At 42.4% G+C, this 18,585-nt stretch overlaps 1 protein-coding gene across 3 annotated transcripts in view; it reads right to left on the bottom strand.

Moving 5' to 3' along the window:
- Positions 1-18,585, bottom strand: part of Nedd4l (NEDD4 like E3 ubiquitin protein ligase) — a 306,373-nt gene that overhangs the window by 45,088 nt on the left and 242,700 nt on the right. For 2 of the 3 annotated variants that reach the window (XM_042675088.1, XM_042675090.1), the window contains 8 exons: positions 18,317-18,483; positions 15,125-15,257; positions 13,469-13,645; positions 10,115-10,189; positions 8,320-8,379; positions 2,744-2,875; positions 1,824-1,943; positions 524-721 (listed from right to left, as the gene is read on the bottom strand). In XM_042675088.1, the coding sequence (XP_042531022.1) occupies positions 524-721; positions 1,824-1,943; positions 2,744-2,875; positions 8,320-8,379; positions 10,115-10,189; positions 13,469-13,645; positions 15,125-15,257; positions 18,317-18,483 (1,062 nt within the window). The remainder of the gene's footprint in view (positions 1-523; positions 722-1,823; positions 1,944-2,743; positions 2,876-8,319; positions 8,380-10,114; positions 10,190-13,468; positions 13,646-15,124; positions 15,258-18,316; positions 18,484-18,585) is intronic. The other variant, XM_042675089.1, reaches the window with a different exon arrangement.

Genomic DNA, 18,585 nt, shown 5'->3' with positions numbered 1-18,585 from the left:
AGTCACTCTGTATATCTAACCCACAACCAAATGTAAACAAAACGCAGAATAGAGATATAAAACACTAATTAGACACAAACACTATAGCACTAAAATGACAAATGAAATTGGGGCGGGGGTCGGGGGGATGGTGGTTGTGGAAAAATGTCAATAGAGATGGGAAAAGAGACAGAGAAAAACACTGGGTTACAATAGTTTGAGACGAGATGCTGTCACTGCAAAATCCTGCCCCTTCCCCCACTGGTGGTAAAGTGTGAAAACAGCTTCCCAGGAGTGCTGAGGAAAGGTGTGCCCACCTGGCACCAGTGATCTGGTGGCCAGTGTCTATGCCCACAGCCACCACACTCTCCAGCCCGGCTGTGTGGCACAGGCACAGGTGAGGAGACACTACTCAGCCCCCCCCACTGCCCCCTCAGGGGCCATGCATCAGAGTGGATGATGAAACTCCTGAACAATCACAAAGAGTCAGGAAAGAAAGGGATTAATGCCAGACCTCCTGGTGAAATAAAAACAGCAGCCTTACCCAGGTCGTAGTCTTTGTGTTATGGTCAATGAAGAAGGGCCGGCCATTTGGAGCTATCCTCATTTCCCAGCCGGGTGGCAGGAAGCTCTGTGTGACTTTGTGTTGTGGTTTGGGGGAGTTGTAAGGTGATGGCTGAGGGGACTGTGGATTGGAAAGGGTATCTTTCACAGCCCGACGTATGGGTGAGTCCTTGGCACCCTAAGGAATAATAATGAGCATTAGAACTCTTTACCATGTGCTATTTCCAATGTGTCAAAATGTACCTGGGTACCGTAGCGTGCTCCTCCTTGGAAGCTCCTAAAAAAAACCCTGTTTGTTCATTCACTGATGTTGCTATCCACCTAACTTCACATTGTTTTGTCGGTTAAATACACAATATTAGGTATTTTATGATCACTTCGTTTGGTAAGCCACTTGGTATATGCCCCAAATACCAGTCTATATTAGGAATCCTGTATTATGAGGATGACAACTTACAGAGTGGAGAAAATCATGGCCCTGCTCTCAGCGAGCGTACAATCTAATCAAGAACAAATTGGCAAGTTTCTGAGCAGAGACCCCTTCCCCTTCTCCCCCTCCCCCTCCCTCCACAATGACACAGTTGTTACCCACCACATTTATATGTGTGTCTAGAAGAGCTATCACCCAGTCCCACTGAGAAGCAGCTTGGCCCAGAGCAAGGAGAAGCCCACAGCCATCAACCAGGCACATTCATGTTCAGAACCTCAAACATTTACTCATTGGCTTTTCTAACTCTGACATTTGTGATGTTTATAGAGATGGCACTAAAACAACACAAACAGGAGAGAGCACAAGTAGATGCCCAGCAATGGTTCAGAGATACAAATAGGCATCAGAAACACGTATGCCCATACAATGAAGACCCTATAGTCAAAGGAAAACAAAAATAACAACAACAAAAAGGATCAAAGCAACAGCTATGTTTTAAAAACTCAATAGAAGCATTGGCATTTGAGTTATTATGCAATTCGAATGAGGTAACAGGCAAATAAGGAGCAGAACACAATAAGAATGGTAAAAGTTCTGAAGAGAGAGTGCCTAGAGCCAGCACAAGTCACCACGCACGGCGTCAGCCAATGAGAATGAGGAGTGTGAGAGTCCAAGATGTTAACTGGGCGAGACAGAGAAGCATGGAGGAGCGCGCAGAACACCCCTCACCACCAACACATAACTGATCAGAGGCAGTGGCTGCCAAACTGAAGTCTGAGTTACAGAGAAGAGAGAATGAGGAGAAGCCACAGGACAGAGGTGACCCCAGTTAGATGAGGTCGCTTCTCACCTCCAGTGGGGCAGATAAAGTTACTGTTGGCGAACTGAGACTACGAGGCCGGCGGATCTGAGGCTCGATTAGGTGGTTGCTACTGTTTGTGGCTGATCCAGAGGCACCATCTTCTGCAAGCTAGTTTGGAGGCAAAAACAAGTTAGCTTCATATGAGGATCTCCCTGTGTGTCATTAGGAAGCGTGAACCCAAACAACACACAGCAATAATAAGAGGTCTAGCCTATTTAAAGCTTGGAGGAAGTAATTAAACATAATAATGGGGAAAGGTTAGGGAAACACATTCAAGGGGGATAAATATGAATCATTGGCCTGTATAAGAACTAGCCTTGGGGAAAAGGTGGAAAGGGAACCTGCATACTTACTATAAGAGGCCTTTATTATTCAAGCTACCTTTCATGGAACATTAAAAAAATAAACACATGTAAGGACAGACCAAAGTCTTCTTTAGGCAAATACTAAAGTAATGCATGACTTCTCATTCAGTTCTCAGCTTACCCATTAGCTGAGGCCTTAAACACAACTGCCAATCATAAAAGCCCCCAAAGAGTCTCTCCCCCGTGTCACGTACTCCTGGTGTGTTGTGGGGCTCAAACTCAGGGTCTGGGCATTGTCCCTGGGCTCTTTTGCTCTACCACGTGGAGCCATAGCACCACTTCTGGTTTTCTGGAGGTCAATTGGAGATAAGAGACTCGTGGACTTTCCTGCTTGGGCTGGGTTCAAACCATGATCCTCAGATCTCAGCCTCCTGAGTAGCTAGGATTACAGGCATGCGCCACTAGTGCCCAGCTTTCTGTGAGATTCTTTTTTGAGGCACAGGTCCTTCGGAACAGTACATAAACACTGGGAATAGAATGAAGGTCAAGTGCATCTCGGCTGCTATGACCTGTGATTTTAGGTTGGATGGCGATCTTCATTACCTGCATGATTGGTCGAGTCCAAGTTGTGGTTCGATTGTTATGATTGACATAGTATGTGCGTCCCTTAGCATCTTTTCTTTCTTCCCAGCCTGAAGGTAGGCCCGGCGTGGTATGTACATAGGCCACTGATGGCTGTTTGTGCAAGAAATCATTATTATTTAACAACTAGCATTTACCTTTCTGATTCGTTTAATAAAGTAACACAAACCCGGATAATTAAATTTCCTGGACAAGGCAAGTTAATTCTATTTGTACAGAAAAAATAATTCTGGAAGACTGAACAAAGCTTCTAAGAGCTTCAACTCTGCTGTAAGATGAACCCCAAACAGTTGGGGGCATCTACATTTTTACACCCAGTTCTCACTCAATTCTAAGAAATCATTGCTAAGGAGACTGTAAATAAAGAGGAAAATATTGTAATTTGTGCTAGTTACGCAATGTCACTGCCAAACTGTACGGTGGATGGCCATCTGCACACCCTAGCTCAGATCTCTGGCCATGTGATGGAGGAATCCCTAGGAATATCATACTGAAGGATGTGCCAGTCCACTCACATGGAGTGTAACAATCTATGGGCAGTGACTGGGTTTAGGGACATGTCTAGTAGAGAGTGAGTCTATTTGGGCAGGGAAGACAGGACCACAAGAGACAGTCGAGACTTCTCCTTGTAAGAAAGAGTCTAAGAGATGCAGTGTGGATGGAAGAGTTCTGGACAAGGGCAGATGTGTCGTGACTCAGCGTGTGATGGGGCATCAGAGGTGAGAAATGACCCTGGAAGGCTGACATCCACCTGGCACCTGGGAACTGCTAGAGGCCCACCAAGAAGATGCCTGCCAGGGCCTCCCAAGGCTACTGAGGGGTAAAAGGGAAACTTTCGGAGGAATGGCCTCTTCAGTCAGGATACTGCTGCTTTACGGACTGCCTTCTGTACTGGGGTCTTTCCCCACCCCTCCAGGTACTACTTCTTAGAATTAGATGGATGACATAACTCCCCTCAACCCAACTTCCTGTCCTTGTCCCATCTTTTCTGTTCACTACTATCCATGAGCCTTGCTGAAGAAGGACAAGGCCACAGGTCTCCCTCAGAACACTCTGGACCCCAAGTTAGGGAAAGCATGAACAAGCATGCTGGAGATGTTCAGAAGTACAACTGCAGAATCTCTGCCCCTGCTCCCTAAGTCTCACAGTGTACCCCAGAGCAACTGGAAACTTCCCAAGGAACTGAGTCCATGGTTATGTCTAAACTATGTTTACCAAGCCAGGCCAAGGCTAGCTGTAAGAAACTGCCTTGCGAAAAATACAGCAACTACTTCTTCCACATTTTCCTAGACAGGTCTAGAGGGACCGTAAGATGATTCCAAGACTGACCACACACCACCCTGGACTCAGGTATGAAGATTCAACAAGAGCAGAAAAAACATCAACTCAAAGGCTTACTCCTTTCATGACCATTAAAGATAGGCAGATTATGGCAAACCCCAAATGCTACCTCCAGACTACTTTCACCTGGGCTTGCTGAGTACTGCTTCCTGCTGGGCCTAAGTTAGCAATCCAAGTTATAATCTCAGCTGGGAATCAATCAGCATTTTTGACAATGTATCTGTGACTATGTTTTTTAAAAATGTTACTTTTTAAGAATTTATTTATTTACTTAATTTATTTTTATTTGGTACTGAGGAATTGAAACCAGGGCCTCATGCACGCCAGGCAAGCACTCTACCACTAAGCCACATTCCCAGCCCCCCCCCCCCTTGTGTGTGTGTGTGTGTGTGTGTGTGTGTGTGTGTGTGTTTATTATTTGTTTATTGTGCGACTGGGGTTTGAACCTAGTACCTAGGGTTTGGTAGACAATTGCTCTACCACTTGAGCCGTATCTCTAGCCCAGCTACTACTACATTTTGATTTACTATGCTGATACGATTAAAAAAAATTCTTTGACACATGGAATATTAAATGGAGCTTGTTATTTTTCTCTCTTCTTCATGAGATTTATTTATTTTTGAGAGGCAATTTGATTTGCTCTGAGAACACTCAGTTCTGGTAACCTTACATCTATTTTACAGCTCCAGCATTTCTAGAAAGGATATTTGTTAGGCAACCAATAAACTCAAGTAACTTGGAGGGGTCACAGATCATCTCAAACTGAATTGTCAATGGTATAAATTTTTACATTCACAGACCCACAGCTAACAAGACTAATCAGTTTATGGAAAATCAGGAAGGTTGCAGAGAGAACACTGAATTTAATTAAAACGTATAGTCTCCCTTCTATTGGGAATTGAATAGGCAACCCATAATTTTGTTGCATTTATGTAAGATGCTGTTATTAATGTTTCTTTAGAGTATCCTCTCCAAATGTGCACAAAGAATGCCGCTGCCCAGTGCACAGGGTTAACTTCGCTTCTACAGGCACATCTGTGGCAAAGGCCCAGTCTCGGGGCCAAATCAGACTTCTAATGATTGCTACATGCATGACAGTATACTCCAGACCACCTACAGAAATGAATTAGCTGGGCACTGGTGGCTCACACCAGTAGCTACCTAAGGGGCTAAGATCTGAAGATTGCAGTTTGAAGCCAGCCCAGGCAGGAAAGTCTATGAGATTCTTATCTCAAATTAATCACCGAAAAAGCCAGAAGTGGTGCTGTGGCAAGTAGTAGAATGCTAGCTAGCCTTAAGCAAAAAGGGCTCAGAGTTCAAGCCCCAGGACTAGCAAAGCAAAAAAAAAAAAAAAAAAAAGAAGAAGAAGAAGAAGAAGAAGAATTAGGGACTCCCCAAATAGGAAATACCCGCTGCTTAACTAAATTCAATATTTTCTCACTTTTTAATCTATAGACCAAATATTTAACTGTCTTTCATGGTGCCAACCAGGCACTAACCACAACTTCACAGTGGCTCCTCTTTTTTTAATTAAAACAAAGAAGCCCAGTATGTTTAAACTGAGAAAGCTGCAATATGCTTCCTTAAAATAACCATTTTTGGCCCTGTGCATCACAGATTCTTCAAGACTTGCTCAAACCCTGACACAGGGGTATCTTTTATTTTTAGAATCTGTACAGGGTGGATTAAAGGACTGGGCCATGCTCTTCTTCTATCTCAAAGGGACAACTCTGGCTCAGCCCATCAGAAAGCAATACCACAGTGTACTTATACTTGCAGAAATCATAGGGCGGTGTGTAGCTCCGCAAGAATCAGAATCTAGTTCTTATAAAAAAAAATAAGCTAATAAAAAAACCCACTCTATGGAAAGAGAGATGCACCAGGATTGTTACAACAACACACTGCATAGTGCCCAAATGTCCTTCAGTAGGGAAAATGATATGAATTGTGGTGCATTTACATCCCTGAAAATTAACCCATTATTAATAGGTCCAAGGAAGAATGACCACAAACAAAATTATGTATACAACATGTGTTTTTTCCCCTCTAAAATTAAAACAAAACAGCATGTTTGGGAAGGCACTGGTGAAGAATGAGATGCTCAACCACAGGGTCACCAGTTTGGCATACATTTGGTGTGGAAGGGTGGGGAGGAGAGAAACAGGAGATGAGGAAAGAGGTAAAAATCATGCTAACAGACAGAACAGAAAAGAGTAAGTCCAGAGCAGTGAGGCTAGGGATGGTTGGGAGAGGGATGTGAGCCTTTGAAACCCACCTAAGTACTGGGAAAGCACAGCGTAACAGTGGATAAAACCAAAACGCAAGCTGGGCACTGGTGGCTCACACCTGTAATCCTAGCTACTCAGAAGGCTGAGATCTGAGAATCACGGTTCAAAGCTAGCCTGGGCAGGAAAGCCCGTGAAAATCTTTTCTTCAATAAACCACCAGAAAACTGGAAGTGGCGCCGTGACTCAAGTGGTAGAGTGCTCACCTTGAGCTGAAGAGCTCAGGGATAGCGCCCAGGCCCAGACTTCAAGCCCCACAACCGATAAAAAATAAAACAAAACAAAACAAAAAAACTAAAAGGCAAACCAAACCCACATTTTAATTCATTGATGGAGGGTAGAAAGTACAGACAAGAAGGCAGCTTCTTGGGATCCCATTTAAATGGGTCACCTTGTTCTGATAGGCAACTCTTACCCTGGAGCTTGGTATTAGAGCAATTGGTTTATTCGATCATTTGCTAACATTAGCCATTAGAAGACTTCAAGCATGTAAAGTCAATTAAATAAACATAAAAATGGATGATACATAAAGAGATGTTCCGGGCATACAAAAAACAAAATCATCTCATGAAATGAATGGTCTATCCTGCAGCTTCATTACTCTCATAGCACAGCAGGAAGTAAGTTGGTTCATGAAGAATTCCTTTGAATTTTATTGGAGGCTAAGTCTGGTGTTTCTAATATGACTCTTGAATAAACAACAGCAGCTCAGTACTATACTCTGTCTTGTTACTTGATTGCTAATTTGATTTTTTCTTTTATAAAGTACTGAGCATTAGATTCTAACAGTGTATCTTAATCACTCCTGGAAATCAACATCCTTCAGAAAATCAGTTATTATATCTGTAGTTAAAAGTTATTCACAAGTAACAATTAATTATAACACAACCCAAGTGACACAATAAGGGAAATTCTTCAAATAGCTTCCTCAGCTCAACCATAAACTACCAACACAAACTTCCCTGACTTTAGCGATCAAGTAGAATGAGCTTAAAATACATAGTCAAATTTAAGCTATCCATACACATGAATAGTATAAATTATTCACACTAATGACTAAGAATAATAAGTAATTGGTGTTAAGCAAAAGAAAATTTTCCAGATCATTTAAATATGTTTAGTGTGGTCCCTGCCCGGGAAAATAATCTCAACATTTGTGTATTTCTGTGGCTGAGAAAGGCCGCCACTGCTCCATGCCAGAAACAAAGTCTGGCCCCTTGGTAAAAAGATATGCTGCTGGGGATGGGTGGCTTACCCCTGCAATCCTAGCTCCTCAAGAGGTTGAGATAAAGAGGATCACAGTTTGAAGCCAGCTTGGACAGAAAGGTTTGCTAGACTCCATCTCCAAAATAACCAGCAAGACAACAATGACAAAAATCCATAGTTAGAGGTGTGGCTCAACTAGTACAGTGCCAGCTGTGAGCAAGCAGGCCAAGTGAAAGCACAAGGCCCTGAGTTCAAATCCCAACACCACCAAAACCAAAGAATGTTGTCTAGGAGATGGCAGTACAGCACACAGCCAGGACTCACACATAACCTTAGGCAGCTGCTGTGGGCTTTTTGGATCATCTTTCAAGCAAGCTATTGTAACCAAGCATTTTAACAAGGAAAAGCTCACCAAGAGGACTGACAATAAAAGGCAGGGCTATATTCTAAGTGGTCTAATTCAACACATTTGGCCAAAGCCTGACAATATTTCTAATAAAAATGGGACTAAAAAAAAAAAAAGTCATTCCATTGTTCCTAGTACCTTTCAACAACCCCCAAAATGAGAACATTAAATAAGAACTGTGCATCTCAGTAGCACAAAAAAGATGACCTTATTTTTAAAAGAACATATTCACCATTAATCAAAACATTAACCACCCCCAGAGACTTTTGCCATTAATGTCTGATAAAGTAGGTCATTACCGTTGATTCCTCACCACCCGTCACAGTGGACGAACGTGCTCTCCTAGTTGGGGTACTGGGCTGTTAAATGACAATTTATATCAGTGAATGCAACTCAGGGGACCACCCAAGGGTTTAATGAATCAAGAATCATGTCTGTGGCAGAGTCATAAGCAGGTGACAGGAGATCAGGTGATATGAGATCAGTCCCCCCCCCTTCCAATTCATCTCATCTAAATGAAGCTAAGCAGTCCCCGATGATCAGCAGCCACTGTGCACCTATGACACCCTTGGTGGCTCTAGCTGCACCCTTGATCTGAGTGAAGAATGACCACCTCAAGACAGTGAGACAACTTTTAAGAGAAAAATGGAAAAGCAATCAGCTGTGTCCTACTGTCCAAAGATGAGCAGATCCTAGGTCTGCCAGACTCAGAGTTCAGGTGAGAGGCCACACTGGTGATCAGAGAGGACCCAGCATCATATAGAACAAGGAAAGAAGGAGAAATCGATTTCCAGGCCAGTGAATTCTTTGCAAAACAAATTGACACTGATTTTGGAAAGAAGAGCAAAGTGCTATTAACTCATCAAGGAAAATCACAGAATCATTAGGTTGAGGAGCTGAAATAATCATAGCTGATTATTTTTCTTTGGTAGTGGGTGTACCATAACCCATCCCCGAAAAGATGCTCTTAGACTTCCTATTAGCCAACCTACTCAGAGTTAAGTCATAGCAGAATATATTGCCTTGGCTAGAACATTCCTTCATTAATTCAGTTCTTAAACATACAATATTAAGATCTATATACCCTTTAAAGACAAGTAAAAATGTACATGATCAGGAAGACACTGGGCTCAAAGCTTTAAATGTGTGTGTGTGTGTTGTGCTGGTAATGGAGTTTGAACTCAAGGCCTTGCACTCTTGCTTGGCTTTTTCACTCAAGGCTGGTGCTCTACCACTTGAGCCATTCATTTCCAGCTTTTTTTCTGATTAATTGGAAGTAATTTTCAGCCTGGTCTGGCTTCAAACTGTGATCCTCAGATTTCAGCCTCCAGAGTAGCTAGGATTACAAGTGTGAACCATCAACACCTGGCTAAATATACTCACTTAAAAAAATCATATGTAATAAAGTATGTCAAAAATAACCAAGGATTTGTAGCAATTAAATAAAAGGTCTCAGTTATGAAAAGCCTACAATATTCACTTCCAAAAGAAGGAAGAAATTTATATAAAATTTCTTCATTGCAATATTGACGCCACACATCTTCCAAGGCAATCCATGGGAGCCCGCCCTTCCATTGGAATAAATGTTGTAAAACGTATTGGCTATTATGAAACCCTCTATCGCATCTGTGTTTGCTGATAGAAGCTCTGTGGGAGGGAGAGAACAAGCAATAGCCAGTCCTTCAATCACAGAGCTATCTGTCTTTAAAGAGAGCACAGGGGCTTTGTGGAATTGAAAGTTTAGGCCATTGGTCGTGACAAAGAAGAGTTCTTCCTGTTTAAAGGGCTCAAGAGAACACTGAGTGTCAGAGTCCAGCTCCCTAGGCTGCAACTGCAAGGGCCAAATCAAGTAAAAAGAATTTATTAACATTCCAGGTAGTTTAGGTCAAGTAATGACATCAGCACTGGCGTGAAATTGGGAGTAAAACTACAGCCATGAAGTGTCTTAGCATTTTAGAGACTCTGGTGACAATTTGCTAGAAAAATTTCAACTGTCTTGTTTATGTGACACACAGGAAAAACTCTTTCTCAGCAGCCTTGATCATAAAGCAAAGCTGAAGAGCCAGCTGTTGATGGGAAATGAGCGTGGGTTACCGGTGGTAGGTGGGCCTGCTCGGCGACAGCATCCGTGACACTACAGGACCGCAGCCTCGAGGAAGGTTCTCTCTGCTGCAGGGAGGGAAAGACAGCAAGCGTCAATGGGAATATTCTGAGAATGGCTTGCACTGGTATTGTTAGCATTCTCAAAAATCATTCCTAGGAATCCCTCTCAGCTGTTCTGAGGTAATTACATGCAATATCTTTTCAGAGCAAGGATAGCATTCCTCCAGGAGAGTTAAGTCGTCTTGTTTGAAGTGTCAGTGTTTTTAGCAGACTGGGATTTTTTGGTGTTGTTGGTCATAGGGCTTGAACTCAGGGCCTAGGCACTGTCCCTGAGCTATTTTGCTTAAGGCTAGTGCTCTCTACCACTTTGAGCCACAAAGCCACTTCTGATTTTCTGGTAGTTAATTGGAGATAAGAATCTCTTGGACTTTCCTTCCTGGGTTGGCTTTGAACTGGGATCCTCAGATCTCAGCCTCCTGAATAGCTAAGGATTACAGACATGAGCCACCATCACTTGGCTCAGACTAGGATTTTGAATGGTCTTTTGAATCAATAGCAAAACTTAAACAGGGAGATCAAAACTACTGGGAAGGAGATACAATGTGCCCTTGCAGCACCGATGAGCGCTTAGCAACCAGCTTTAAAAAGTTAATATGCCAGGGGCCAGTGGCTCATGCTTGTAATTCTAGCTACAGGAGACCGAGATCCCAGGATCATGGTTTGAAGCCAGCCCAGTCAGGGAAGTCTATGAGACTCTTCTCTCCAACTAACCACCAAAAAGCTGGAATTAAATCTGTGGCTCAAGTGGTAGAGCCTTCAGAGAAAAAGCTAAGGGACACTGATCCAGACCTTGAGCTCAAGCCCCACCCAGTACAGGGGGTGGGGGGTGGGGGTGGGAGGGTGGGGGTTTTAGAAGACATGTATCCCCTGCTTCAGATGCCAGTTCTGGATAAATTCCAAAAATTCCCCCAAAAGGAGAAGAAATAGCAATAGATGGCTACTCAGCATCTGTTATTATTATTATTGTTATTTTGTGCTAGTGCTGGGATTTGAACTCAAAGATTCATGTTCTTTGCTTGGCTTTTTTGCCCAAGGTTGATGGCTCTATCACTTTTCTGTTTGGGCTGATATTGGCTGGGAACTGCAATCTTCAGATCTCAGCCTCCTGAGCAGCTAGGATCACAGGCCTGAGCCATTAGCTCCCAACAACATTCATTATTACAGTTAACAAAGAATGAGTTGGATTGTGTATCTACATGAAGTCACAAAACCACCTCATCTTACTTCTGACTGTAGGATTCTATACTTTCAGCTTCCTGGTACAGTTCAAGAAACAGAAAAGAAACAGTCCTATGTAATGTATAGCATTTCTCTTGCTTGTTTGTATTCTATGTAATTATACACAGTCTGATAGCTCTGAACAATGATAACAGCCAAGGGTCTCATTAGCAGAATTATCCATGACCTAAGATTGTAGCATGTATTATTTTTAAACATTTTGCATTCTTTAACATTTTCTTTTTTGTTTAATTTAATTTTATCAAGGCTGGGGATGTGGCTCAGGGATAGAGTGCTTGCCTTGTATGCATAAAGCCCTGGGTTCGATTCCTCAGTACCACATAGATAGAAAAGGCTGGAAATGGTACTGTGGCTCAAGTGCTAGCTTTGAGCAAAAGCAGCTCAGAGACTGTCTGTGTCCAGGTCCTGAGTTCAAGTGCCAGGACTGGCAAAAAAAAAAAAAACAATTAATTTTATTGTCAAGGTGATGTACAGAGGGGTTACAGTTATGTATGTAAGGTAGTAAGTACATTTGTTGTCAAACATTATTACCCCTTCCCTCGTTTTCCTCCCATTACCATTTTCAAAATGACAAGAAGTCATGTGTAAAAATGCTCTGTGATAGGGACCAGGCACAGTGAAAGGCATGGAGTTATTCTTGAGCAAAATGTTCAAAATACTGTCACTGAAATCAGAATGACCCTGAGAAGCAAAACCAGAGAAGGGCTCCTTTAGACTCTCTAGGTAAATCATATATCTATAATGGAATGTGGCCCTTGGGTATTAAAGATAATTTACGTTTCTAAAATAATTAACATTCCAAAGCCCCCTAGACAAACAACTAGAAATGCCAACATTGGAGAAACTTACTATTATTTTTACTTGGTTGACTAAAGGTGTGTATCTGTTACAATTCATGTAATTCTTTCTTTTATACATTTGAAACATAGGGTTTCATGGCCTGTGCAGTTTCCATAGCAACTGTATTACCAATTCAAATGTACCACATATGGAACTTTCTTTCCTGTCCATTTAAGCACTACATTTTCATTTCAGTGCCATTTCTCTTTTTGAAAAACACTCACAGGCTCTTAATGTGAAACAAGTAATCAATACCTGCAACTCATCTAACTGAAGCCAGTGTTTTTAAAATGAAAATACCCTTGACTAAAGAACCAGAAAGCTTGTAGCTTGCTTTGACAATTTTGTAGTCCTCCCTAAAAATGGTTCCAGGTTGCTATTTTTAATGGAGGAACTGCCATCCTTAGGAACTAGTTAGCATTTGCCCTTTGTTGTGTGTGTGCGCGCGCATGAGCACGCACGCACGCATGCACACACACACACACACACACACACACACACACACACACACACACACACACACACAAAGGAATTATCTATATAGACTGCTCCTTAGTTTGGTATTGTCTAATGCAATACTACTCATGACTGATCCATTACTTCTCATTGGGGTTTAGCTTCATCTGAAGTTTCTAGAGAAGAACTTCTTCAATGGTCAAATTACATCAGTGTCACCTTTTCTCAAGGACTCATATACTCTAGGACTTAGGGACACCCTGTACTTCCCACCTCAGCCTGGTCCTGAGCAGGGACCAGCACTTAGCATCAGGCCATTTTCTCTGTTAAACGGGAATGAAAGAATGAACATGAACTATGACCAGGTGACCAGTAAAGAGGCCCAAAGGCTCTGGATTCTCATGAAATGCCACCTTCATGATGAAAGTGCTAGTTCCATGAACTTTTTTGTGGCTTTGAAAGAATTCCTTCAAGGTTAAAGCTAGTGATTGCAGAAATTATGGTATCTCATTCCTTTGCATTATTTGATAAGTAATAGTAATAAAAACAAAAAGAGCCGGTGGTATATAACTGCTTTCCAAATCATAAATATCCTCACCTTCCTGGGCTAATCTTAGAAGCCCTTGCTTCTCTGAAGGAAGACTTTGGAAAACACCACAGGTAACTAGCTTGCCACACTAGAGTTTCCTAAAGCTACCAATACCGGAAGATGGGTGCTTGGCTGTTCTTTCACACAAGACCACTACTTACAATCAGAGAACTGAACTGCTCCCCATTGGCGTCTGGGGTGATCTGAAGCCTTCTGCTCAGCTCCTCCGACAGCTCCTGGGGGCTGTTCCGAGACACTGGGGAGGCGGGAGGCGGGGGCAGCGCCAGGCTGAGGGAGTCTCCTGCCATGTTTACTTCCTCTGAAATGGTCTCCCAGGGCTTTTAAGGAATAAGAAAGTCAAGTCAATGCTAGGAACTGGGAAATCCTTCCCTCCTCCCCTCAACAAAAACACTCAATAATAAGCATTAGGAGAACTATAATTAACCTCTACTTAACATTTACCATGAGGTTCACAGTCTTCATGATAATCATGAGGAAGATAGGATCACTGTTTCAATGAACACAGGACACAGCGGCGCAGAGGGTAACTAACTGGCCTAAGGCAAGTATGAAGGAGACAGGCCGTGGGCTGTGTGTGATCACTCATCATACTACCATGTTCCTGGGCAGTGGCTTAGGGCCAGATCCATTACAGGTTACAAACATCTCAGGAGTTCAGACATGATTTTTTTTACTGGGTTTTCTTTTACTCTAACTGCTAAAAACAGCACAGACACTGTTAGCTGTAATTAAACCTTAATGTAAAATAACTTCAGTCAATTTATTATGGCATCATGAGTCTGCTTTTGTTGTTATGATTTCGGCAACATTTTGTGAAAGACTTTCTTTCCAACACAAGGTCTAAAGAGAATGGAATTCCACCAAGTAAACAGCAGTCAACATAACATGGAAGTTTAAGATTAGTGCTGATTTCTCATTTAATTCATATTCTTTTTCAGTAATGATCTATGGCCATTTAAAGGGAAAAACTACAAACATTCCTATCAATCTAAACTTGCATTTTCTTCCTAACAGAAATCTCTTTTCAGGTTGTCAAAATGGCTTTGTAAAAACTGTCTATGAGGGGCTGGGAAGGTGGCTCAGTGGTAGAGTGCTTGCCTTGCATGCTTGAGGCCCTGGGTTTGATTCCTCAGTACCACATAAGCAGAAAAAGCCAGAAGTGGTGTTGTGGCTCAAGCGGTAGAGTGCTAGCCTTGAGCTGAAGAGCTGAGGGACAGTGCCCAGGCCCAGAGTTCAGGCCCCACGACTGACAAAACCAAACCAAACCAAACCAAACCAAATCAAACCAAACCAAAAAAAACTAGTAGATAATTGTTGGCAATTGCTCAAATATGTGAACTTTGATGTCATTTAATGAAACATGGTAAATGCTGGGGGAAAACACATTAAAAAGTGAGACTCTTTCCTTCTAAGCATGGCATTCCCTTCTGCAATAATGAAGACCACTTTATTATAATAATAAAGAGCACTTGGTCAAACATCTTTCTTCCTTTCTTTTCTCTCCCTTCTCTCTTTCTCTTCCTTTCTCTTCCTCTTCCTCCCTCTCTCCTCTCTCTAATTTTTCCCTAGTGTTGGGGACTGAACCTAGAACTTTCCATATATTTGGCAAGTGCTCTATCACAGAGCTCTGCCCCTTGCCCTCAAACATGGCTTTCATAAGCACTTGTTAAATCTGTTAAGAGCCAGATGGGAATCAGTCAGCTGTGATTGGTTCCTGACAGGGCTGAGAGGAGGGATACAACACAGAAGCATCCTATGAACAACAGGAAGTCTGAAGCAGCTCAAGCACAGCCTACCTCAGGGCCCTCTCCACCTTCCGAGGCCTCGGGCTCCAAGTCCTCACTGATGTGTCTGCGTGAGCGGAAGCGACGGTGTGCGGCCTCCTGGTTGATCTGTCTGATGTTGTTGTCCGACTCGGAGGACACATCCCTGACCGCAGGGTGAGAGGGGGCGAGAAGATCAGGGGTGTTCAGAACAAGATCACAACTAGATCAACCCTTACTCAGGGCCAGCCACATGCCAACTAAGACTCTGGTGTCACATATTGACAAACAGGGAACTCTTAGCCTCATTCTGACTATAGTATATGCACAATTCATCTTAATCAGGTAAACACAGCTTTCAAAGCAGGGGTCACAGTATTCTGATGATTCATCAGGTACATAGTCATCTCTGTAGCTATGGGGGACTGAATCCAGGACTCCTTCTTTCTCTATGGATACCAAAGTGACAGATGCCTATAACAGATACACACCTTTTGGTATTCCTTACACATCTGGTTAGTTGGAGATAAGAGTCTCACAGACTTTTCTGCCCAGGTTAGCTTTGAACCACAATTTTTCCAGGTTTCAGCCTCCTAAGTAGTTAGGATTATAAGCATGAACCACTGCCACCTGCCCGGGAGTTCTTAATTGTTTTTTGGGAGGAGAAGGGATACCAGTGGGGTGCCAGTGGTTCATACTTGTAACTCTAGTTACAAGAGGCTGAGATCTAGGGGATCAAAGTTTGAATTCAACCCTGGCAGAAAAGACTATGAACTCTATCTACAAAATAACCAGCACAAAGTTAGGCTGGGGGTACGGTTCAGATGGCAGAGTGCTACCCAAGGAAGGAAGTCTGGCAAGTACAAGGTCCTGAGTTCGAACTCTGGTAACAGTAGTTTCTAATGATATCAATTTTCCTCTAAAGAGTGCTAAGGTATTCTGTGAAAACTGAATGATGAAAATATTTTGATCCTAGGACTTTGTACGTCTAGCATTCTTGTTTCCTAAGACAGTCTTGTTTGTTTTCTCACTATGCAGCCCAGGCTGGCCTTGAACTTGTGATCTTCCTACCTCAGCTTCTTTAGTATTGGGATTATAGGAGTACCTCATGATAGCAAAGTGAATCAACACAACTTGTAATGATAGTTTTTGGATCTAGGGGCTTTAGGTCAATTCAGATTACCATGAATGTGCAGGGGTGACAGACAGGCTGTTTGTAGAAACTTTTTCCTTCTATTGTTTGCTCCCTGCAAATTGAGCCCATGGACAGGCTGACCTCCTTATGTGCATGGAGTTCTGCAGGTGTCATTCCTGGCTCAGTCTCTCCCTTCAGCAATGGTGCCTTACTGGTGGGGACAGTCACATCATTGACTTCTTCCTAAACCACAGCAAGCCCACATCAGAACATCTCCTTTGGTCTCTGGATGAGTGATGAACCACCATCATACAAAGTGTTGGTTTGCTTTAGTTTGGTTCTTTGGGACAGTGACACCAAAGTATTTCTTTCAACTGACTCATAAGAAATTAGACCCGTTTTGAAGAGTTTGGATATACGTAAACACCTTTGAAGCCATCACAAAAATCACCAAGGTGATTAAACAATATTTAAGCAATGTGTGAAGTGTTTTCTCATTGAGGACTTGAGGTTAAAAAACATAGCAATTATTTATTTATTCCCCAAATATACACTTGCAATCTGCATGGTCCTGATGAATGAAGTTGGACAATTTTCCATGTATGTATCAGCTATCAGTGTTTCTTCTGCTGTGATTAGTGAGTGGTCTAGTTTCCATGGTCTTGTGTGATTCTGGTTTCACCTGAACCTCTGGAGGCACCTCTGTGCGTATCTGAGTAAGATACCTCTGTCCTAATCGGCCAAGGAGAGTGGCATATTGCTTAGAGTATGGGCTGCAAGGTTCTTCACGAGCTGAGGCAGATGCAAAGAGCTAGTCAAATGCTTTCCATATTCCCAACAGCTATGGTTCATTCATGGAACGAAATGGGAATGAATGAATCAATGAAGTCATTTCCATGTATACTAATTGCCCCAGCATCTTGATGTTTATGCTGAGAGCAATGAGCTAATGGTCACCTGGCAATCCAAAGTAACCAAGACCAGTGAGACACAAGACCTTCTCAGAGACTCATGGAAAATCTACTATGTGCTATTCCCAATTCTGCAGATGTTAGCTGGAAATTAATTAAAACCTATACCACCAGTGGCCACATTCTCTACCCACTTTCTTGTTCATTTACAATATCTTTGTAATTTCTAAAGATACGGGGTTTGTAAGAGTCCTTTCAAAGTCTGGGAATGGTGGAACATTCCTGTAATCCCAACATTTGGGAGGTTAAGGCAGGCAGGCATGATTTCAAGGACAATCTGGCTACATACTGAACCTCTGTCTCCAAAAAGACCAGTAAACCAAAATAAAACACCTAAACCAAAAGAATTCCTTTGAGCACAAGATTACTATCACCTGTATAAAAAGGATCGTCAACATATTTCTTTTCGAGTTTGGACAGAAAATTATCTTATTGGATACATTTGCCTTTATTGTAAATGGAAAATTATAAAGTAACTCATAACATAACTCTTAACATAACTCTTGGTTATTACTAGGAAGCTCATACTTTCTAAGAATTTATTTTCTTTCTTTAGTACTTTCAATTTGCTTTTCATTGTACACCAATAGATTTAGGTCTTGCTATAAAATATGATCCAACAATAAGATTCCTTAAAGACTTTTTAAAATTTCCTCAGAAACCAAAGGGTTAACTGCACCCCTTGTCCCTGAAACTGGTAAGTAATGAAAATAAGGAAGGGAGTAAGAGAAGAAGGGAGGGAGGGAAGGAGGGAAAGAGGAAGAAAGGAAGGAAGGAAGGAAGGAAGGAAGGAAGGAAGGAAGGAAGGAAGGAAGGAAGGAAGGAAGGAAGGAAGGAAGGAATTCCAAAACTTAAAGGAAAACTTGCTGTTTTTCATACTGGCTCAATCAGGAGAGGAAGCTGAGTAAGAGGGAAGAAGCTATTCACAACATAATTTTCAAATTAAGATAAATCTAGGAAAAATAGATTTTAAGAATAGCATCCTGCCACGTGGACCTGACAATTCTACAGCTGTACCTGAACTAAGGGCAGTGTTACTGATGTAAGAGTGGCTATGCTGGCATCTAACTGTGTGGGGCAAGTCATGTCCAAGTGACCCTGACAGCCTGTGGTACTCACATCATGCTCGGTCGGTGCCACTGTGTGGTCCGGTTGTTGTGGTTCACATAGTAAGTGCGGCCTAAATTGTCCACTTTCTCTTCCCATCCTGGGGGCAGAGGAGGAGGAGGAAGCTCTTCCTGGTGCTGAGAAGCTGAGTCACTCGAGTCTACCACTTCCCACCCGTGCTGTGGAATGAAATCAAATGGAAGCTCATGAGTTCAAGCTGGTCTTCAGATTCTGGGGAAAAGACAATTACAGCATATTCTCCAAGTCTTTAGCCTTGCTCT

This window comes from Dipodomys spectabilis, unplaced genomic scaffold (genome assembly GCF_019054845.1).
Source record: "Dipodomys spectabilis isolate Male_0828 unplaced genomic scaffold, ASM1905484v1 ptg000024l, whole genome shotgun sequence".
NCBI lineage: Eukaryota > Metazoa > Chordata > Mammalia > Rodentia > Heteromyidae > Dipodomys > Dipodomys spectabilis.
Note: the sequence above shows the minus strand (reverse complement) of the source record. Positions and strands in the feature narration are given on the sequence as shown.